The sequence below is a fragment of the Hoplias malabaricus genome, chromosome 6, assembly GCF_029633855.1.
Source record: "Hoplias malabaricus isolate fHopMal1 chromosome 6, fHopMal1.hap1, whole genome shotgun sequence".
NCBI lineage: Eukaryota > Metazoa > Chordata > Actinopteri > Characiformes > Erythrinidae > Hoplias > Hoplias malabaricus.
This window is the reverse complement of record NC_089805.1, coordinates 1,172,369-1,196,790: the sequence shown is the minus strand read 5'-3', so window position 1 is coordinate 1,196,790 and position 24,422 is coordinate 1,172,369. Positions and strand designations below refer to the sequence as shown.

At 42.4% G+C, this 24,422-nt stretch overlaps 1 protein-coding gene across 4 annotated transcripts in view; it reads right to left on the bottom strand.

Annotated features, from left to right (window-relative positions):
* Positions 1 to 911: 911 nt before the first annotated feature.
* Positions 912 to 24,422, bottom strand: part of LOC136699308 (oocyte zinc finger protein XlCOF6-like) — a 42,628-nt gene continuing 19,117 nt past the window's right edge. The window contains exons 5-9 of one of the 4 annotated variants that reach the window (XM_066673921.1): positions 13,790 to 13,887; positions 9,013 to 9,114; positions 8,639 to 8,898; positions 7,697 to 8,213; positions 912 to 999 (exon numbers count right to left, since the gene is read on the bottom strand). In XM_066673921.1, the coding sequence (XP_066530018.1) occupies positions 917 to 999; positions 7,697 to 8,213; positions 8,639 to 8,898; positions 9,013 to 9,114; positions 13,790 to 13,887 (1,060 nt within the window). In that variant the 3' untranslated portion in view covers positions 912 to 916. Of the gene's footprint in view, positions 1,000 to 5,879; positions 8,214 to 8,638; positions 9,115 to 13,789; positions 13,888 to 24,422 lie in introns of those variants that run through there. The other 3 variants (XM_066673918.1, XM_066673920.1, XM_066673919.1) reach the window with 3 other exon arrangements.

Here is a 24,422-nt window from a genome sequence, read left to right as displayed (position 1 = left end):
CACACACACACACCCACACACATACACACACCTATGGACACTTTTTGATTCGCTAATCCACCTACCAACGTGTGCTTTTGGACCGTGGGAGGAAACTGGAGCATCCGGAGGAAACCCACGCGGACACAGGGAGAACACACCAAACTTCTCACATTCAACTGGAGCGGGACTCGAACCCACAACCCCGGATCCCTGGATCTTTTTTTCTGAGCTATAGCATTAATAAGCAGTTCCTAAGGGTATTGCACTACTCATAAAAAGAGAATGAATTACACTTTAGTTATGGATTTGTAAATTTCCTAAGGAATAGTTTATTAATGTTGGTTGTTATTTTTGATCTCCTTCCACAACATTAATAAGCATCGACTAACAGAACAGTTCTTGTAATTGTTCTAATTTAATGTTGCAATCGCAATAAAAGAGCCTTTCAATCTAATGACCACTGAAATTTTGCACCATGAATATTCATTTATTCACTGTCTGTAACTGCTTATCCAATTCAGGGCTGTGTGGGTCTGGAGCCTACCCGGAATCACTGGGCGCAAGACAGGAGCACACCCTGGAGGGGGCACCAGTCCTTTGAAGGGTGACTCATACTCAAACATTCACTCACACAAAGAGGAAACTTACATGAACACTGGACGAACACTCCTCACACACCGTGACAGCGACACTCCCGGTTGTGCCTTATTTATTCCTGTACTCCACCTATTTACTGAAGTGGAAACCTCTCAAAAATGTTAACGACAAATGTTGAAGTGTGTCATTCACCCAGCCCAAGTTCGCAACACATCCAACCTGACATTGGAGCAGCCACACATGTGATGTGCTGCCGCTGAAGCCTAGCGGCCCGAGCCGAGGTTAAACACTCTGTCTCACCTATTTACCCTCAGCCTTCCTTCAGTCTAAACAAGTGTCACTCGTGTCTCCTCCCTTGCTGCTCGCCTCCTGTCACTTCCATCACATCAGCGGCCATCATGGGGACTCCAGCAACACAACCTACAATGCAACAGAACAAACACGAGCGTACAACCAATGTATATAGAGCTTTGGAAGAATGAGAGACAGACACACACACAGTCCCAGATTTACAAGAATCAGCTTTTCCATTTAGCATAAATGTTAGCGTGGATAAATGTTTCTAATAGCACAAGGTAACAGCCTGCCTCACTCCCCTGAGGCGAGTCCTCAGAACAGTTTGAAAGGGATGAAAATGGCGTGTGCAATTTGGCTGGACGACTGAAATGGTCCTCGTCGGACTATAACAGTTTCAAATAATGCTGTTTGACTACAGTGATGTGCCGGTAATAAACGTTGGAGCCTCCTTGGTGCCTCAGGGTTTTGTTGGATGGTGTCATTGCCCAGTTGAAAAGCCCTCCCTCCATCTCTTTTATACCTCTCTCTCTCTTTTTTTCCCCTCTGCATTGCAGACCTGAACTTGGACACTAGCAAGGGGCTTGCTAAATCCAGCATCTGCAGCACTTTAAGGTCAGTGTGCTGGGCATTAGTAGAAGGAAAAGGCTGGCGAGATTGACACCATTAGGCTTTGGCTGGCTCTCTAAAACAGCTGCCAACCGTCCATATATAGACACAGCCATCCCATAATTAACCCACCCCCACCCCCACAAAAAACAATCTCCCCAATCAGCCAATATCCAAGGTGAAATGATCGGATGAGTACAGGAAGAAAGGCTGGCTGCAACACCTAGGACTAAGACACTTTGTCATAGAAGACATTTTGTTTTTAACGTTCAAATGTCAGGGATCCTTCCAGCAGATTACAATGAAAACCCAACAAAGATAATTGACAAGTGATATATTGGGCTGAGTAATATAGATTTACAAAAAAACAATGCAGATTAAGCACTCCCAATTGACTCCTCTTTATCTTCCTGCCAATAAAACCAATTAAATTCTTGCAGGCCGACGGTTACATACTGCAAACTATTAGAGAGACAAAGTTAATGTATACAGTATAAATACATTCAAGGACCGTCTACTCAGACGTATCCTGAATGACATACAGTACCTGCAAGAGACATTTTAATTAAGTTCTGCACCTTTGATAATGTACACACTGTGAACCTGAATTGCTGTCATTGTTTCCTTTGCTTGTCGTGTGCGTAGAAGCACATGGCTCTTTGTTTTGTTTTTGTTCCTGTCTCCCTCGTCTCTGCATTAGCTCCACCCTCATGGTGCCTCCTTTGTAGCCCTGCCCCCTTGTTATCAGTCACAGGTGTTCCTATGTGTCAGAGTTCCTTTGGTGGACATTGTGCGTCATGTGGTCCTTTGATTTGTGTTTGTCTCTCTCTCTCTAATATTAGTATTTCTCTATCTCTCTCTAGTCTGTTATTACTTCCCTCTCTCTCTAATGTTAGTGTTCCCCTATCTTTCTGTCAGGAAACGCGGGGCGGACTGACGGAGACGGACGCACACACTAAAACACAGTTACTTTTATTTACAAAAAGGATAACAAAGCAAACACAAACTAGGACTACAAAACAAAGGAAACGACGAAATGAAACGAAACCAGGAATAGCAGAGACAGACTAGACTGGGCAAAATGATGATAGGAAACGAAACAATACAATACTAGACAGGGAGAGCTAAACAGACAGTCACCTGGAGGAAACCCACGTAGACACGGGGAGAACACACCACACTCCTCACAGACAGTCACCCGGAGGAAACCCACGCAGACACAGGAAGAACACACCACACTCCTCACAGACAGTCACCCGGAGGAAACCCACGCAGACACAGGGAGAACACACCACACTCCTCACAGACAGTCACCCGGAGGAAACCCACGCAGACACAGAGAGAACACACCACACTCCTCAGAGACAGTCACCCGGAGTAAACCCACGCAGACACAGAGAGAACACACCACACTCCTCACAGACAGTCACCCGGAGGAAACCCACGCAGACACAGGGAGAACACACCACACTCCTCACAGACAGTCACCCGGAGGAAACCCACGCAGACACAGAGAGAACACACCACACTCCTCACAGACAGTCACCCGGAGGAAACCCACGCAGACACAGGAAGAACACACCACACTCCTCACAGACAGTCACCCGGAGGAAACCCACGCAGACACAGGGAGAACACACCACACTCCTCACAGACAGTCACCCGGAGGAAACCCACGCAGACACAGAGAGAACACACCACACTCCTCAGAGACAGTCACCCTGAGTAAACCCACGCAGACACAGAGAGAACACACCACACTCCTCACAGACAGTCACCCGGAGGAAACCCACGCAGACACAGGGAGAACACACCACACTCCTCACAGACAGTCACCCGGAGGAAACCCACGCAGACACAGAGAGAACACACCACACTCCTCACAGACAGTCACCCGGAGGAAACCCACGCAGACACAGAGAGAACACACCACACTCCTCACAGACAGTCACCCGGAGCAGGAACAAAGGTGGGACTAGGGCGGAGAAATGAACAATAACAAACAGAGCCATGTGCTACGTGAGCACATGACAGGGACAACAGACAACACAGAACAAGGACGTGACACTTTCTAATCAGTAATTCCCTCTCTCTTTAGTATAAGTATCTGTCTCATCTATCTGTATCTAAGTTTCCCTATCTCTAGTCCAGGTTTCTTTGTATCTGTCTCTCTAGTATAAGACCTCTCTGCACCCGTTTCTCAATCTAGATCTCTCTATGTAAATATCCATGTCTAGGTCTTGGTTTTAGTGTCTGTTAAAGAATGTGTTATGTCTCTGTTCTTTGTCTGTATTCTGAATAACAGCGCTGTGTTATAGCGTTTGCGTCCGCCTCCCTCAGTCAAACCGGACCGGACAGAACCCCAGAACCCTGTCTTCTATTGTCTCGGGTCATTATGATTGCCAGGAGCTGATATAAAGAAACGGTTTAATTGACGCATTGATTAAATTAAACCAGTTGAAATTAGGCTGATGCTGTTCTCTTTTCTGAAACGTCATAAAACAGTTAACTACATGAAAGCTACTTAGTTACCCTTTGTTACGACTCCAGAGGAAGATTTTATTAAAAGTGCCTGAAAGCTCTGAACCTTTTGTCTTCATGTGCAAAGCATTGTGTGATCCAATGCAAGCTTTTTAGCCGTGGGTTTTATGGAACCAAAAGTGGTTCTTCTATGGCATCGCTCAAAAAACCTTCTGTAGCACTTTTGATTTTAAGAGTGTGATTGTCTCCGAGGCTATGCAATCATTACTTTAAATATATTAATTCTGCCAATACAAACACTCTGAACACAGGTATTCCTGTACATTTTGATGGATGGATATGTTTAATACGTATTTTATACGTATTACTACGTATACGTACGAAATTATTACGTATTATTGTGAAAATGACATTTTTAATAAAAATCAAGAACTGTGATTAAAATATTCCTCTGTCCCTCACTCTCCAGCACTGGTTAGCACAGAGAACTTTTAAAATATTATACAGTACTATTGTTATTATTATAATTATTATTATTATTACATCATATTGAAGGAAATGACCCAGTGCAGAGACACTGTAAGAACCAAAGATAACAGAGCAAAACGGGGGAAAAGGAGCTTCATAGAGCTTCTGGAGTTTAGATTTTGCCTGACTGTATCCTGAATTTCCATGTCTGCCTATAATTTTCAAAATCATTAAAAGTAAAATATGCAATATATTTACTGTACCAGGGTGTGTCATCAAAGATTAAGGAAACATTAAGCTGAACCCCTGGCATCTCTGAGAGCAGTGCTACAGCCAGTGTGTTATTTTTCCTTTACTGGAACTCTATTGGTGCTTTGGCCAGTGATCACAAATTTGAAACAGTCTGGGTTGCCAGGTATAACACACAATGGCAGATAAAAACACTGTACCGCAGCCAGTGAAGAAAGAAAGTGAACAGAGATACATGAGATTCTACTGGACCTAAAAATCTGCCAGCATACTGACCTTACATATCCATAACCACAGATGGAGTAAAATGAGAGGAAAGAGTGGTGATGTATTTGAACAATGGAGACAGCTTCAAGCCTAGCAAGACTATAAGACCGATGCAGAGTTGGCTAATATTCACCTGAACAGATAACAGCAAGTCATTTACAAAAAACTATAAAAGTACAGATGCCTATGTATAGATTAAAGGTGTAAACTCAGTGGTTTGTGCGTTTTAAACAAAGAAAACGAGGACTAAGTGCTTCAAAAGATATATTCAACCGCTTATTTAAAGTGGAACTGGGAATTTCACTAAGAAGCTGGCGAACAATGCCAATATTAGCCTCTGATGAATTTAAACGGATTAATTTAATGTGGGACCAAATTTTTTGAGGAGTGTGGTGTGTTCTCTCTGTGTCTGTGTGGGTTTCCTCCGGGTGACTGTCTGTGAGGAGTGTGGTGTGTTCTCCCTGTGTCTGCGTGGGTTTCCTCCGGGTGACTGTCTGTGAGGAGTGTGGTGTGTTCTCCCTGTGTCTGTGTGGGTTTCCTCCGGGTGACTGTCTGTGAGGAGTGTGGTGTGTTCTCCCTGTGTCTGCGTGGGTTTCCTCCGGGTGACTGTCTGTGAGGAGTGTGGTGTGTTCTCCCTGTGTCTGCGTGGGTTTCCTCCGGGTGACTGTCTGTGAGGAGTGTGGTGTGTTCTCTCTGTGTCTGCATGGGTTTCCTCCGGGTGACTGTCTGCGAGGAGTGTGGTGTGTTCTCCCTGTGCCTGTGTGGGTTTCCTCCGGGTGACTGTCTGTGAGGAGTGTGGTGTGTTCTCCCTGTGTCTGTGTGGGTTTCCTCCGGGTGCTCCGGTTTCCTCCCACGGTCCAAAAACACATGTTGGTAGGTGAATTGGTGTCCATAGGTGTGAGTGAGTGTGTGTCACCCTGCGAAGGACTTGTGCTTCTTCCAGGGTGTGTTACAGCCTTGCGCCTGGTGATTCCGCGCAAGCTCCTGACCCACTGCGACCCTGAACTGAATAAGCGGTTTCAGACAATGATGATGAATGAAGGTCTCTTTCACTTTGTGCCTTTCGCTAGCACGGGTAGACAAAACGACTTTGTAAAAAGTTTGATTATGGCACTTTCTTTTTAGATATTAAGTTCCAAAGTTCTTATTATCCTCTTGCATTAATTTGTGCAGGTTCAGTTTTCCTCAACCTGACAAACAGCATGAGCTTCTCATCTGAGGAGGAAAGGAAGGAGGGCTGAAACTCTCTTAACTTTCATGAATCTATAATTCAGTTCCCATTTTAAACGCTTGCTGTCAGTATTACAGATTGCTCCTTTAATAATACTTATTATGCATACACTGAAGCCTTCATATAATATATATTTTTTTCATATTCTGACTCACTTTCCTAAACTGCATTGAAGGATTTCAGGTTTTCTACATTCTAATATAATGACATTTCATTGACCTGCTTAGTCCCTTATTATTATGATGTACTCATGCATTTCTCTCACATTTTCCGCCCATGGCCTCACGGTTTGTGTAAGTCAATGTACAGTGATTTCCTTCCATTTCCAATAAAACAAAACAAACCATGCTTTAGTTCATCATTCATTAGGCTACAACACCTGACAACTAAGTTAAAGGCACACGAACATTATCGTCTTATTGCAGTAAGCATTAGTCATGATTAATAATGTGATAACTGCTGTTTGTGGGTGAAGCCTTTACAGATGTTTATGTAGATTATTAAAGGATCATTAAAGGATTATGCAGGTGTCATGTAGATTTAAGAACATGTTAAGTGTTACTTAACTGCAAATCTCTACTGCCAACAGTATTCTAATCCCACAACGACTCAAGCAATGTTTTACCCTCCATTTTCTCCATACAGTCCAAAACACTACGACCACCTCTTCGTTTCTACACTCACAGTCCATTCTCTCAGCTCCACTGACCACACAGAAGCACTTTGTCGTTCTACAATTACAGACTCTAGTCCATCTCTTGCTCTGCGTATTTTGTTTGCTATCTTTCACCCTGTTCTTCAATAGTCAGGTCCCCTAGAAGACCCCCACAGAGCAGGTGTGATGTGGTGGTGGATCATTCTCAGCGCTGCAGTGACACTGACGTGGTGGTGGTGTGTTAGTGTGTGTTGTGCTGGTGTAGAGTGGATCAGACACAGCAGTGCTGCTGGAGTTTTTACACCCTGTGTCCACTCTGTTAGACACACCTATTCCTTGGTCCACCTTGTAGATGTAAGGTCAAAGACATTAGATGATGGGTCATCCTTTAGTCCTTCATTAGTGGACACAGGACCCTGCCCACAATACGCTGTTGGCTGGATATTTTTGGTTGGTGAAATATTCTCAGTTGAGCAGCGACACTGAAAGCTTTAAAAACTCAAGCAGCCATGCCGTGTCTGTTCCACTTGTATCACTGCAGTACACTGCATTATCAGTGCATTAAACAGCACCACAACGTCAGTGTCACTGCAGCGCTGTTAATGATTCACCTACCACATCATGCTCTGTAAGGGTCCCATGGGGGGGGGGGGTGTCCTGACCACTGAAGGGCAGGGTGGAAGGATGCTAAGACTCTTAAATGGATAATAAGTGTAAAAACAAGGAGGTGGCCATAATGTTATGGTTTGATCAGTGTAAAAGCACAAAGATTAACCTGAACCAGCAACAGTACTCCATCCCTTAGAATCTAGAGGTGTTTTAGATGGCTAAGATCTCCACTCTGCCCATGACACACTACTCACTGTTCTCGGTTACCACTACCTCTATAGCATGATGGAAGACATTGGCCAAAACCTCTTGCTCTTCCTCCTCAACCACAGGCTGCAGAAAGACCAGAGGAGGAGGCGAAGTAGTGGCATTGTGAGCAGAATTAGGGCATGTATCTCGAGGCCCGGTCTCTGGTGTTTGGACCAACAAAATGGTGTGGAGAGCAGCCGATCCTGTGGACTCTGACCCCACCCTGGGCTGCTGGGCTGCACTAGCCAGCTCCACTGTAGCAGTATTGGGCTCGCTGCCTACAATCAAGCCATGTGTCTTGCGGTGTTTGCCCAGGTTGGAGAGAGAGCGGAAGGCACGGTGGCACACCGGGCACTGGTAGGGCTTTTCTCCGCTGTGGGTACGGGCGTGTTCAGCCAAGCGTGCGGCCAGCAAGAAGGAACGGTCACACACGCTGCACACAAAGGGCTTCGTGCCCATGTGAAGACGCTCATGGTCCCGGAGGTGAGGGATCTGCCGGAATCGTTTTCCACACTGACCACACTAAAAGAGAGTAAAGGGGGTTAAAGAGGATGCAGACAAAGCTGAGATAGAAGAAGTGGAGATTATAAAATTCAGCATTTCGACAATGGGTGCAATTTACAGCATTTAAATTCAAACAAAAAATTTAATACAATTACAATAAAATTTTACCGTCATTGCACAATGTGCAAATTATTTTAAAGCATAATTGTGTGACAGATAAGCGTAATTCAATATTCAACCATTCTCCTGCCTTTCTGTCATGTTTGTGACAGCTGCATAGTAATAAATAAGCAGTCAAGGGGTTAGCTGCCTTGATCAAGGGTACGTTAGCCATGGATGTACAAAGAGGAGAGAGAGCACCCCTCTGTCACTTTAGTCTACGACTGCAACAACAATGGGTTTTCACCAATTTCGGACACGCAGTGTCATCCTCAACCTCTAACCTGAAAGGGCCGTTCTCCAGTGTGTATCCGTAGATGCACATTGAGTGAAGATGCAGTGGTGAAACCTTTCTCACAGTGTCGGCAGTGGTGTGGGCGGGGCTTTGTGTCAGCACCCACAGCCTCAGGTTTCGTGGTCATCGAGCCGTGGCTGAGCATGTGTTCTTCCAGGGCAGAGTTGGATGTAAAGCGCCGCTTACAAGGCAGCAGTGGGCATCGCAAGGGTGTCTGTCCAGAGTGGGAGAGTCTGTGAAGGTCCAGTCCTTCTTGTGTAACACAACGATGACCACAGAGGTCACAAATTAGCTTCCCTATTCGCTTTGCCCCTCTGCTGGTATTTTTCTTGGCCATTCCTAAAACAGAAGTGTCCACCTCACCACCTCGACGCTCCTTCAGCTTGCAGAGTGGCCGGTGTGTGTCCAGTGAATTTTGGTCTGGGAACTGGTCAGAGCAGGTTGGGCAGGTAACTGGCTGCTTTCCTGAGGAATTATAGAGAATACATTACAAAACATTTAGAATACTGCAAATAGTCAATTGATGTTCATCCAAAATCAGGGTACAGCTTCACCTCTTTAGAGCCATATACTAGTCACATTTTGGAGAGAATATGATGGAGTTAAAGTTATGATTGGTTCCTGAGCACCTATACCTCTCCAATTCATTCCAAAGGTCAAGCCAACACTTGGAATTGGGCATAATCACGTGACTGCTCTGGGATTAAACAGGCAATTTGTGTCAGTAATGAGTGCACCATATACTTCCTTAATTTACTCATTATAAGGGGTAACTACAAGCTATGTACTTTAACATTAGGATTGCATAAGATTCAAAATACAATGTTCATCGTGGGATGTTGTGATGACCACAAGAAAAGCAATATAATTAAAATTTTATATAAAATAATATCATCAATTATCAATTGTAGGGGATTTTTGTATTTAACAGAAACTAAAACAGCAACCACTCTTTTCAACAAATTTAAAGCTGAATTTATGCAAAATTACAAAAGCACAGCAGAACGAAGGTAACACTGTCCTGACATTCTAAATTTTTGTACCTGAAAATTTTTTTTAAAGTAAACTGAAGGAAAAAATGTAACAACATATTCTGTGCCACATTTAGCAACTACTAACAAATGCTCGTATACCTGGTGATTAGTCTTAATTGTCAGAATGTAGAAACCTCAACTTCCTGTTTCTTTTTTTGCCATTCAGAGTTCTTTTAATATTTTCTGGCTTTGAATCACTGTCTTGCTTCAGAATCCATGTGTTTTAGCTTCAGATCACGAACTGACAGCTGGTCATTCTTCTACAGGATTTTCTTGTAGAGAGCAGAATTAATGGTTCCATCAATTTTGTTATGTCCCCAGGCCCTGAAGCTGCAAAGCATCCCTACATCAACACACTACCACATTATATCTGTTGGTATAATGTTTGTATTATGCTGCGAAAGCCATGTTATTTTCTAGCCATATGTTTTAAAATGTTCCACATTTGAATAGTCAATACATACATATATATGTTTTTTTTTTTTGTATCTCCATTTTTGTGGGTTTTTACTTTACTTTTCATTTGAAGGAGACAGCTGAACGCTGTGTGAGCATTTCATGACTTCCATAGAAAATTAAGAAAGTGTGTTCTTCTGTTATTTTATGGCTTGGTGCAGAGTTCAGGGGAGAAGCAAAGCTGAAAACGGACAAAAACACCCGAAGACATCCAGTTGAGTTTGTGCTCACATAAATGAAGCTTTATCTTCTAAAAGTGTGTGATTTGAACCTCAGTTCCCAGCGCTGTTATGTTTGACCTGTTAGCTCATTTGTCTTTAGGCGCTCCGGCTCTTGATCCAGCCACTTCTGGACCCCCTCCAGTTCAGCCCCGCCTAGGAGTTGAAGACGCCATCATCTACCTGCTCAACCAAATCTACGCTCACCTGGACAAGCCCGCCAGCACTGTGAGGATCTTGTTTTTTGACTTCTCCATTGCATTCAACACCATTCAGCCTGCTCTTCTTGGTGATAAGCTGACACTGATGCAAGTAGATGCCCCCTCGTGTCCTGGATTGTTCACTACCTGACTGGCAGAACACAGTATGTACGCCTGCAGAACTGCCCTCTCTCCATCCCTCTTCACCCTACACACCACAGACTTCAGCTGCTGCGCAGAGACCTGCCACCTTCAGAAGTTTTCTTATGCCGCTGAAATAGTTGGATGTATCAGCAAGGATGATGAGAATGAGTACAGGGTGATGGTGAAAGACTTTATCGCATGCTGCGAGCTGAACCACAGCTCAACATGACAAAGACAAAGGAATTTGTATCAGACCTGAGGAGGGATAAGGCACCGGTGACCTTTATGTCCATCAGTGGGGTCAGTGTGGACACTGTGGAGGATAGCAAATACTTGGGAGTGCACACTGACAATAAATTGGAGTGGGCTAAGAACACCGTCGCCCTCTACGGGAAGGGTCAAAGTCGTCTCTATTTTCTGAGGAGCCTAAGGTTTTTTTAAACATTTGCCGGACTACGGCACATGAGCCTACCCGGAACTACTGGGCGCGACATGGGGCATCTGTGAACAGTGCCATTTAACTTCTGATGTGGACTAAACATAAAGACCAAGAGCAGCTGCAGAAGCCTGCATCAGTCTGCTTTCAAACACATTTTGGTGCTCATTGATTTGAAATTGATTTGACACGTATGGCGCAGCAGGTAGTGTTGCAGTGTCACAGTTTCAGGGACAAGGAGGTTGTGGGTTCAAGTCCCACTCTGGGTGACTGTCTGTGAGGAGTGTGGTGTGTTCTCCCTGTGTCTGCGTGGGTTTCCTCCGGGTGACTGTTTGTGAGGAGTGTGGTGTGTTCTCCCTGTGAGGAGTGTGGTGTGTTCTCCCTGTGTCTGCGTGGGTTTCCTCCGGGTGACTGTCTGTGAGGAGTGTGGTGTGTTCTCCCTGTGTCTGCGTGGGTTTCCTCCGGGTGACTGTTTGTGAGGAGTGTGGTGTGTTCTCCCTGTGAGGAGTGTGGTGTGTTCTCCCTGTGTCTGCGTGGGTTTCCTCCGGGTGACTGTTTGTGAGGAGTGTGGTGTGTTCTCCCTGTGTCTGCGTGGGTTTCCTCCGGGTGACTGTCTGTGAGGAGTGTGGTGTTTTCTCTCTGTGTCTGTGTGGGTTTCCTCCGGGTGACTGTCTGTGAGGAGTGTGGTGTGTTCTCTCTGTGTCTGTGTGGGTTTCCTCCAGGTGACTGTCTGTTAGGAGTGTGGTGTGTTCTCTCTGTGTCTGCATGGGTTTCCACCGGGTGACTGTCTGTGAGGAGTGTGGTGTGTTCTCCCTGTGTCTGCGTGGGTTTACTCCGGGTGACTGTCTGTGAGGAGTGTGGTGTGTTCTCTCTGTGTCTGCGTGGGTTTCCTCCGGGTGACTGTCTGTGAGGAGTGTGGTGTATTCTCCGTGTCCTCGTGGGTTTCCTCTGGGTGACTGTCTGTGAGGAGTGTGGTGTGTTCTCTCTGTGTCTGCGTGGGTTTCCTCCGGGTGACTGTCTGTGAGGAGTGTGGTGTGTTCTCCCTGTGTCTGCGTGGGTTTCCTCCGGGTGACTGTCTGTGAGGAGTGTGGTGTGTTCTCCCTGTGTCTGCGTGGGTTCCCTCCGGGTGACTGTCTGTGAGGAGTGTGGTGTATTCTCCCTGTGTCCGCGTGGGTTTCCTCTGGGTGCTCCGGTATCGTCCCACGGTCCAAAAACTCAAGTAACATAAACCTCACCGTGCGTGTGTGAAAGGGGTTTATGAGGGTCAGTAGGTGATAAATTAGTCTTCGTTTCCCAGTTGTGCCTGACAGTATGTTTTGTTTTTGTTCAAAGAGGCTCATATACTCATTTGGGTTTTCTTGTACAGCATTGAAAAAGACATTATCAGTGCTTTGTTTGTGGGATTTCCAGGTTTGAACCTTAATATCGGCCAATATTATCAGCCGACTGATTTATCTGTCAGGTCCTGCAATAACTCTAGATATAACATATCAACAATGTATCATTTTGGATTGAAAGTATAAACCACCTTAAAATTCATATATTACAGCAGTAGAAGCACCTATTTATCTAAAAAACTTAAAACTGTTGACCTGACACAGAAATGAAGTTCTCGTGTTTATTTCTCTTCCCATTGCCCTCATTACTCCGTAATCTCCATCTTAACAACGTAATGACACATTCCATGCAAAACATAAAATATAACTACATGCCTTCATTAGCCAGTGTGAAAGACAGCAGCCAGTGGCGTTGCCATTTGAGAGTATTTTCCTACAATTGCTACATTGGCCTGACACCCGCTGATGTTTCGTGCTGCACCAAAGTGCCTTAATAACAGTAACAATGCAAGACAGAGACGACATAAATCAGTGGCTAATGGGCCAAGCGGAGAGGCAGTGGCACTGGGTCCAGATCCATCAGGCACAGCAGAGCAGGCCAGGCGGCACTGAGCAAGAGCAAAGACAAGCGCAGCCTAGGGGGCATGGGACAACTCCATGTTTTCCGCTCTGCTACGTCTTCTTTTCATCTTTCCCTCTGCCAGCGCTACTGTGTACTCAGAGTGATTCTGATTTATTTTTTTGGACAAGAATGAAAGTCTGTGTTTATTAATGCAATTACGCCAAAAAGCATGAGGTGGAGTTGGAGGCTTTCCCTCAGTTTTGCTTAACTTCCCTTCCACGTTGAAGAAAGTCAGGAAAGGTGGGTTCCAGGTCGCATGAATTCTGCTAAATGTGAATGAGGGCAGCACAGCAGGCATTCGGGGAGGTGAAAAATCATGCTTCATGCTAAAAAAAACAGGTAGGAATATTCTGGGTGTGTTGTTTTAGACGTGATATAGACAGAGTGGGGCAACTGTCATAAGCAGACCTTGTATAAAAAGAGCAGCTTCAGTTCACTTGGGTTGAGTCATGCACATAAGCATGCATGAAGAATGTGAAAACTCCACAGCATTTCTCCCACCACATAAACAAACAACAAACACATCCACAAAAACTGAGTCATCACCTCAACTCTCAACAAAGGCCTTACCTTTCTCACTCCGCCTCGACACACATTTAACAAACACGTTACGTACATAACCCCTGGGTTTCTTTAAGCTTCCCTTGTTTATTCTCACAAAAAAACTCAATATTGATCTCTTTCTCAACACACCTTGGTGAATGAGTGAATGGAGCTGTAGACTCTTCCTGCGTGGAAAGGTGTCCCCACAGATTGAGCAGGAAAATGGGTACTGTCCCGTGTGGACAAACCTGCAAGAGAAGCAGACGACACATCGGTTCATCAAATAAATGGATGAAACAAGGTTTTACTCAACTTCTGATCACCAATATTTCCGGTCACTTTGATCAATACAGTTTGATGTACAGTTGGGTCCAGAGGTATGTGGACAGTGACACAATGTTTACAACTTTAAACATGTAAATTGAGATGAGATTAAAGGAATGTTAGGAACTATTTTTACTTTGAAATTACAGCCGCAAAATGATTGTGATTCTTCACTGACCTGTAAAAGTGAGACTAGAGCATCTATTGTTGCTATTCTGGGCTAAGCACTGTAGCAGCTAGTCTATGTAACATTTGGAGGAGGGTAGAAATACCACCCCCCCACAACTTGTTTCAGTACAATGCTATAAAATGAGTTAAACACTGCAACTGTAGGGGAAGTAAGCTTCCCTCGTTTTAATCAAGTATTCAGCTAACTATGTGCAGCTTCTCTGCAGTGTGCGAGCTAGTCAGCAGCAACTCCGTGTTTGGACCCAACAAGGCGACTGTTGCATTAATTAATGCAGCACCAGAAGTCGCATTAATGGTAAGAAGTACTTCATTGCTTAGCAACGGCATAACAAAGAAATCAGAGACTTATTGTATTTTAAAAGTGTTGGTCTGACATAAAATGCACACATTTAATTGTATTTAGTTTTAAACACATTGTATGGCTCTCACGGAATTACATTTTAAAATATGTGGCCAAAAAGGTTCCTGACCCCTGCCTTAAAGTGTACAGCTTTTATTCAAGGGTTTTACAAACATACTCCATTAAGTGTATAGAAGTCACAGCCATTTTAATTATAGTCCCTCCATTTTTACAGGCTCAAACGTTATAAACGTTATATAAACCTGTTCTTTAATTAATCCAGGGCTAATTGCGGTGATGAATGATCTAGAGTTTAGTCCAAATGTTGAATATGCATTCAGTAGCTCTGAATGTTAGAGGTATCAATAGGTACGTTTTCACTGCATATTATCGGCTCACCTGACCTTGCCCCGGCTCGACGCAGCTCAAAAACGCTTTACCCTGAGCAGACAGGGACTAAAACAGAACCTGGTTTCAGGGACCATGTACCAGATTTTCCTAGTGGTAAAGCAAAAAGGACAAGGAGTGACGAGCCGAGACAAGCAGGTTCGCCTGTAGTGGAAAAGCACCAAATTTAATTGTAGGTGGGAAATAATACGCTGAAAAAAGACAATAGAATTGGTCAAATCAACTATTTGCTACTTCCATAAAAAGACTAAATGCTTTGGCAAGTCCAGCAACACCAAAAGGACTGAGAGAACAAGAAATAGAAGTAATGTGGATCATCCCAGAATTCCTTCCCTGATGAAGAACATCTGTTCAAAACACACTCAGAGAGGCAGGTGAAACATTGAAGTTTAAAATCAAGACACATCTAGAAAATCCTGCCTAGTTTTGGAATATAAAAGCAATATTAAGTTGTAGAAGAAGGAAGTGTTAAGAACAGTATGAAGAAGAAAAAACAAGGGCCCATGATCCAAAACATACCACGGAATCTGCCAAACACAGTGGAGGCAGTTTTATGGAATGAGAAATTGGACCTGGGGCATCAGTGTTTACTGCTGATATGACTGCTGACACGAGTAGTAGGATGAATTCTGAAGTGTATAACGCTATACTTTATGCTCAGATTCAGTCAAATGCTGCAAAAACTTACAGAAAGGTGCTTCACAGTGCAGATGGATAAATGAACCAAAACATATGCCAAAAGCCAGCCCTGAGCTTCTTAAGGAAAAAATGGAACATTCTTCAATTTCAAAGTCAGTCTCGGACACTGAACCCGCTCTCAATCCAACAGAGCATGTTCTTCAATTACAGAAGCCAAAACTGTAGCCAGTAAGGCCCACACATAGGCACCAACTGAAGGTGGCAGTGCTTCAGGTCTCACAAAGCGTCTCAAGGGAGGAAACTAAGCATTTGGAGAGTTCTGTGGGTTCCAAATCTCAGGCGGTCAGTGATGGCAACGGATTTGCATCTAAATATTAAAAACAGGGCTGTGGAACTGGTTAAAAAACTGGTTAATCACTAAATTTGTTGCAAATAATCATGATTAATTGCATTGACCCTTTTTAAGACTCTTAAGGAAGGGATTAATTAATAGAAAATAAAATTATTCATGTAAAATCAACAAAATGGCTGTATAATTTTATTAGTAGTGTTTATCAATCACAAAAATAAAGTTAAAATGCTAACCTTTGTATTTTTGGAGGGCGATGATTGTTGAATTAGAATCTCTTAATTGGCTGAAGACGCTTTAACACTGAACACGGTGGCTTCATTAGAGAAAACAGACTACGGTGCAGCGTTTCCCTCAAACACGGAGGCATGTTAGTTCCTGCGAAGGGTAACATTTTGGACGATTGTATGCTTCAAACTGTGTGGGAAAAATTGGGGAAGGCGATTGTATTTTATTAAGTTTCAGCATGACTATGCCACATTGCACAAAGCAAGGTCCATAAAAGCATGGTTGGGCTCATTTGATGTGGAAGAACATTGACTGTCCTGCACAGAGCCCTGACCATTAACCCACTGAACACCTTTGGGATGAACTAAGATTGTCAGCCATGCTCTCAATCCCACAGACACACTCCAAAAGGCAAACATCTTTCCCAATAGTCCATATAGTGTACTTATGTCCATGTAGTGCATGTAGAAGAAAAAGTATCATTTTATAAATATATTTCTGCACCACAATAAGTGATTTGCAAAAGTGGAAATTATTTTACCATAGAGAAAAAACAGAGAAGACCCAAATTCATAATGCATTATGCCAACATTATTATTATTTATTTTTTTGTTCTGGCGTTGTGGTCTATTTAACTGAATTTTCATTTCTCACTTTTTCTCAGGACTTGGAGGAACTTGCTTAATGAAATGGAACAGTGCACAAGCAATGATATATATATATATATATATATATATATATATATATATAAGGCAATAATGTGAGAATCTGCCCCATGCCTTTAAAAAACACATGCAGGCAGTTTCCTAGTTCTGTATTTTGTCATTTTTGTACACATCACGCTCCTAACCAACTCTTAATGTTGTTTCAAAGGACCACGTGACCTTACCGACCCTTATCACCTTCCGTGCTTACTTGTGGTTAGCTGAGGACTCAACTCAACATGAACGATGCTTAAGCCAAGTAGTAGACTAAAGCAATTGGACATCCTCACCATGAAAGCTAATGAGACGTGTCGCCTGTGGCATTACTTCCGCTTACCCACCCTAATTTATGGGCGTACGCCCGGCCTGTTACCAGGTCACGTCCGCATGGCTGAGCTGGGGCAGGTTCCCCCTGTCAGTGCTGTCCCAATTTGTGTGTGCATGTGTTTGGAGTGGGCGTATAGGTCATGCAGCAGACCGTGGCTTTAAGCTGGACTAAATTGGTCAAGAAGCAGAAGTCCATTCTATGTTTTAATGCTGCGTGACTTAGCCAAGAGGGGTAAGAGTCATTCTTCTATGAGCGATGGGAAGAGAATGAGGACAAGTAGAAATATTTGGTCATTTTTAAACGATGGAGAATAGGTTTGAGCATCAGGAAGTGCTGATATTTTGCATCTAACACGACTGCTGTTAATGACTGAGTCATAAAATGAAGTGTCATATATTAGCCCTAATTCATTTTACAGCATAAAAATATTTGAACACTGCATTAGGTGCAGCATTTTTTACTGTGCAAGTTCTTGCTTAAAATATAGCACACAATTCAGTCATTTTGTTCATCCTGTTGCTTATTTGATTTTTCCTGCTGGACAATTTAAGGTGGAGCAGGACGCCAACTTTAATATCCTGATAAAGCTAAACTGCAGTGTTCCATGCACAGAGTGGCTTTCCTCACTCAACAAGTACGCGGGTAACTGCCATTCAAGCTGTTAAAATCTGCTACCTTCTTTCTAGCAAAAATGGGACTTTGTGCAAAATGTAAATGATAAATATATCACTGATTCTCAAGGGAAGGGACAAAACATCTATGTCAAAAAAGCTTAGGTTGAATATCAAGAATTGTGTAATAATTCATTTAAATTGTAAGCCTTTTAAATAATTTCATTAGAATTAAACTGCAGACTGTTCCGAGAAAGTACAAACCATTGAACCAGGCCTCCGCTAGAATTCACACTGCCAAAAAGCGTTTAAAAATGCATGAATATAAATGCTTAATGAAATTAACGGCTAGATAAGTTAAAGCACATCCCATAAGGTTAACTTTAAATAGGTTTTAATTATATTTAAACTTGTCTATTAAATATCAAATATTCTATCGTCTCCATCAGTTTTTAAATAATCCCAAATAAATCAGATTTCATGTAATTGTAATTATACACAGGGTGTAAAATATCCTGTCAGTCCAATAGAGATTCACATAGGGCCCAGCTCACCCTTTTCCTACCAGCAGCCACAGTATTCCTGCTATCATCTATTGTTAAACATTTAAATATCTTACACCTAATCACTAAGGTTGCTGTGGCTGTTTATTATCCAATCAGCAACTAGCTACCCTTAACAACTAAAATTACCCAATGAATATAATATAACGAATATACCAAACACTCACTACGTCACTAGCTCTTTAAAGGCATTCAAATAGGCATCTCCCCTCATCAGTGTTATTCTCAGTTAAGCCCACGACACCTCCTGAAGGCTCAACAACTGTCTAGCAACCCAGACCCACCCCCTCCAAGCTAGCTTTACAACGCATCATACGTTTATATGTAGATCCACACTGGCCTGCCTGGGGACTAAGGCCGTACCAAGCCCAACTGGTACCGTTAATGCATGCTCGGTGCCACCAGTTCAGTGTGAGCTTTACACAACGACATGACAACACCCAACTCACATGCCCTGTCCTCAATGTACCTAAAACACACCTCCCATTCCTCACCCTGCATGTGCTCTCCTTATTCACAAACACTGATTAGACAGTTAATTCTGATAATTCTGTAACAGCTACCCTTAGTTTTTGGCGGCTAAACCCAAACTGCACAAGTAAGGATGTGTCAGACTTTGGTACAAATCCCCTAACATTTATTTCTACTGGTCTTTCATGGACCTGTGTTCTCTCACCTCCAACCAAGTCTGTATGAAATATATAATGAGATTTAAGTTGAAGGGGCTCACAAGTGCTCCCAAAAACTTTAGATGTGATGAATAACAGCTACATATAGTCGGTTAGCTTGCCCATCTCTCAATAAAGACAAACATGACTAGAAAGACAACAGCGACAGGAGCTTTGTCTTAACAGAGACTTTTATCCAAAACAACTTTTAACATGGACGCTCCCCCTGGATTAATTAAAGTAAATGTGCCTTCCTGGAGGACACAGTTGTGATGGTGTTCTCAGCTGGGAGTAGAACCATTCAGTCACCAGGCATCAATTTATTTACTGTCCAATATGCCACCCCCAGACCTTCCTCTTAAATAAAATTTGGATTTGTAGAAAAAATATTTTACAAAACCAAAAAAGTAGCCAAGAAAATGTACTGCCTCTCTGTGCTGTAGTGTGTGTTTTCTTGCCACCATTGTCTCTGCAACACTCACTTGGGGCTAGGACCAGGATTTGTGTAAAGCTGTTTGTGTCAAAGCCAGCTGTGAAAAGTGCTTTATAAATAAAACTGAAAGCAGAACTGACAGTATTTTCATGCTGTGCAATCACTGCAGTTGTGAGAACTAAATTGGGGATTGACAAAGGTATCTAGTTGTGTTCATGTTGTGCAGTGATGCCAGAAATTCAGCCCCAAATATGATACCCACAGAAAAATCATTTGACTGACACACAGCATGCTTTTCAATTTGTACCTTTCAGTCAGTTACATTTTCAAAAAAAAAAAAGACTCACCTACTGCTTTGAAGTCCATTTCAATTAATTTCCCATTTTGTTTTTGTCATTCTTATTACTCAAATTTGTTGTTGTGTGAAGAATATGACTGTGAATTAGTCACACACCACTACAGCACACACAATACATAGTTCAAGTCTTACTTTTATATAGTTGTGTGCGGGTTTAAATCACTACAGAGCTCTGCATTCAGTCATTAGATTCAAATGAAAATAGCTTCCTAGGAGCAGGTTAACTTGTTAGGGACCATCGCAATTCCAATAGGAGGCTGAGTATCTATGGCGTCCTGTTTATTTATTACAGGTGAGGGAAATCATCACTATATTAATATAAACTGTGAAAAACTACCTTCCCTGATTTACACCCATGTCAGAATATAGCTGCACCATATGCCCTTCTGCTTATCAATCCTCTGCCACTACTATACTCTCTTATTTAGGGATACACTGAGGACGAGGCGAAACAATCAGACGATTAGTGGAGAAACAGATGTCTGTTTTTGCTAGATAATTTAGCAGGAAGCTTAATGCTGCCCACACAAGGAACATCACCTGGTCTCAAAATAAACAACGATTCCAGGTGCATATACCACGACAGCCATGTATAGGCTAATGTATGTTGTAAATCAATTTGAATAGTTATATTTGTGCAGTACAGCTTTAGTTTTGAGCATAAAAATGTCAGTGATGGTTAATAGCCTGGGCTGATTAGTGCAGTGCAAAGCATCCATTGAATTGTTGTCATCAAGCTGAAATATTTCACACCAATGGGCTACAGTTAATGGCTGCGTCTTGATCAATGTCAGGCAGCTGATATTGTCAAAAACCCAATGAGAGGGGCTCCTCTAGTAATTACCATGCTGTCTGGCAAAATATCACCTTGTTTTATTGTCAACCACACAGACTCACTGCCTAATCATTTCGCACATAGCAGTTCATTTATAGCCTATATGCTATTTCAGGAGAGGGGTTTTAATTCAAATTGGTATACGTGTCATTTTTACATATATTTGCATTTATTTCCCTCTTCCTTTTTGAATAAATTATCTTACTTGTGTTGGTGTGTCTTTACCCTTACTCTTTTATTTGTTTATGTATTAATTAATTTTACTATTATTAGATTTTTTAACCCATTCTCCATTAGCAACAGTCTCTTTTTGCTCTGACATTCCATTGTAATTAATCAGTTTCGGAAAGAAATAATACAATTTATCGGACAGGGCTAAAATAGTCCTTGAGGAAGCAACAATTTGACACTTACAGAATTTGTTCACTCAATCTGCTACTCGGATAAATATTGAATACGCACTGAGACAGCGTGGGATATCTCAAAAGGCACTAGCAGAAATAAGTACTAGGGAAATCAAGAAACTGTAAATGTAAAAGCTTGAAACATGAAATGACCAGGAATCCATTATCCTCCAGTGCTGTCATATTCCACAACTGCAACCTACCTGGAGTGCCCAGAAGTACAAGATGTTTAGTACTCAGAGACATGGCCAAGGTAACGAAGGCTGAAACCTGACCACCACTGAACAACACACACAAGCTGAGAACCACCAAGTCACCGTGCCGCCCAAATATATACATTATATATGATGAAGTTATGTACAGAAATAACATAAAATGTGCAAATATGTGAATCGCAGTGATGAACTGTAAATTGCGAGTGACTATATAACACTGAGCATTATTGCCTTGTGAAAAGTCCAGTGTGTGATAAATGTGTGGCATTAAGGTAATCCTAGTTACTGGTCAGGATTTAGAGCCAGGAGAACTTGCAGAAAAAAGCTCCTCCTCACCCTCACTGTGTTTGTCTTCAGAGACTGAAAGCATTTTCCTTTGTTTTAAATAATCTGCAGGTCGGGAAGCTAGGTCTGAATAATGCACTCAGTTGAATGCACCACCCCCTGCTTGGTGCAGCTCCCAAACCAGACTGTGATGTTCTCCATGAGGATGCTTTCTATGGTGCGGGTTTAAAAACTCCACAGCACCTTAAAGGGCAGTCTAAGGTGGCAGAGATTCTGACAGGCCTTCTTTGCCAGGTAATTATTGTGGAAACACCATGACAGGTTCCTCCAAATGCAAACACCGCATTACCATCGCAGATGTATTCGGGGGTGACACCCTGGCACAAGTTCTCCATGTGTTTAATTTATATTAGGTAGGCCCTTTCACTGCAAGCTTCAGCGATCAGACCCACCACAGGAGTGTCGTCTGCAAACTTGACAATGGTGGTTAAGCTGCCACCCAGTCATAGGTGTACAGCGAGTACAGCAGGGGGCTGAGAACATATAACTGGTGGGCTCCAGGGCTGAGGGGGTGTATGGGTGAGACACGTTTGCCTACACCCTCTGCTGTTGGCTTGTCCTTCAGGAAATTGGAGATCCATTGACACAAAGATGGATAACTTCCCAGACCTTCCAACTTAGAGGTAAATTCAAATGGGATAATAGTGTCAAATTAAGTCCTGGGCTGTAGCCGTGACCCTTTGAACTTTTCTAGTTGTAGTGTGAATGCCAGGTGCTCTCTCACACACACACAGTAGATTTTTTTTTTCCTGTGTGCTACTGCAATGTGCTCTTGCTGTCATTTATAAACTGCTGAAGCAGCAGTAGCAGTAATTTGACAGACTACAGTGGACAGTTCTCACAAGAGAGAAACAAACAAAACCAACAGGAAAGCTACACTTTCCCCTGAAAAAAAAAAACACTTAACCCAGTAGGTGTTAGTACAGCTAAAGGAAAAAATACACATTCTTGCTCTCACAGAACAGCACATAAGTAACAAAGAACCCAAATTATAAAATAAAATGACTTAAGTACTGAACACAACAAAAAAATACAGATGAGCATTCATTTTGTTCGGCCCGAGTACAGCTCATGTGTGAGGGAAAAGACTAATACTGTGTAAATATGTAAAACACTGTTGACATTTTATCACTGCTTACTAGGAGAAATGTGCTTATTGGTTGTATCTAGTGTGAGATGCTTCTTTTACTGAAAAATATATTTTTCCTGAGTTTATCTTGAAAAGTCTGTTCCTGATTTAAATGAATCTTGACCCTAATTGGTTTTAATCCATAATTAATATCATGTCATTTACACAACATGTATGATGAAGCCAGGTGAAAAGTGATCTATTGTGAGAAGGTATATATATATATATATATATTTAAATCAAATTATGTTCACAGATATCTAGATATAAAAGGCATTCATATTAAAAGCTAAAATGCAGTGTCATTAGACACATTTATGCGCAGCCTGATGATCTGTTAATAATTCAACTAACAGAGGTATACACCTCATTTGGAATACAGCAGACCAATTGAGTCCACTTGGAAAACAATTTCCATCTAATGGAATGAGGTGGTAATCCTTTAAGTAATCATCAAATAAAAGAAAAACAGTTATGTAAATGTATGTAAATGATTCATATTTTTATGGAAATAAAGCTATACTCTGTGCAAGAGCCTAGTTGTACAACAGGCAACAGCAACATGCATGATTACTGGCATAGGGGCTATTACAGTCTGTTCTTCAGGGGCAAGTCACATAAGATCATGGATATCTGCTGTGTTAAGTAGGAATATTGACACCGTGTGATTCTCTCCTACAATTTTACAATACACTTCCATCCAGAGGTTTTATTTCATCTGTGGTGGCCCTGGCATTCTTACCTGTCTTGGAATGTTGTAAGACATAAATATTTCCAGCCCCTTCTTTAATAAATACATGTAAAGCACATTTTGCGGACACCACCATAATTTAAAACGTGCTAAATGAGATTTTATTGTCATTGTTTATCCGTATTTAACACATTTATGGCAGTGAACACAGATAAACAGACAGAGTAGTGCACTAGGGAACATCCACTGGGAGTGTGGCAGGCAGCCGTCCCCAGTGCCCGGAGAGCAGTCTGGGGTTAGGTGCCTTAAAATAAAATAAAAAATGACTACTTTTTTTAAAGCAACTCATAGAAACATCACTACTGCTTCTCTCTCTCTAACTGGATTCACCTGCGCACACACACACATGTTGTCTTGGTTACAAGTTATCGAAGTGGTACTCTAGGCATGTGCATGGTTTTGGGTCTGATTACTTGTAGCGTACATGTAAATGAAGATTTTCATCAGGCTGTTGATTAGAGTGTACATATAAACACCTGTATCTTAATTTACATTCAGAATGCATTCAATCAAATTGGAGAAATGATTTGTATGCAAACAAAATCATGGATTCGAAGCACAAGCACCTTTTGAAGTAGTCCCCAACAGGAAACCATTCTTTTTCACTTTAGTTTTATATATACAGTGGAACCTCTACTAACGAACATTCCAAGATACGAACTGGGCATTTGAATATTTTTCGCCTCCACCAACGAACCATGACTCGGCTGGAAATGGCCACTGACCCCAACAGGTGAGTCTCCCAGCGCCCAGACTTGAGTGAGCTTTTAAGATTAGAACATTGTAGCTTTAGCAATTTAGCATTAGTGTAAATAGCAGACATGGAAATTCGTGCTAAGTTAAGCCGTATCTACGCTTCGTCTCCCCACATTCACCGCCTACTCTCCGTTATTCCACCCCCCCTCCACCCCCTGTCATACAGCCAGTGCCTGTGTTACTCCTCCAGCCAGTCGTCACGTCTT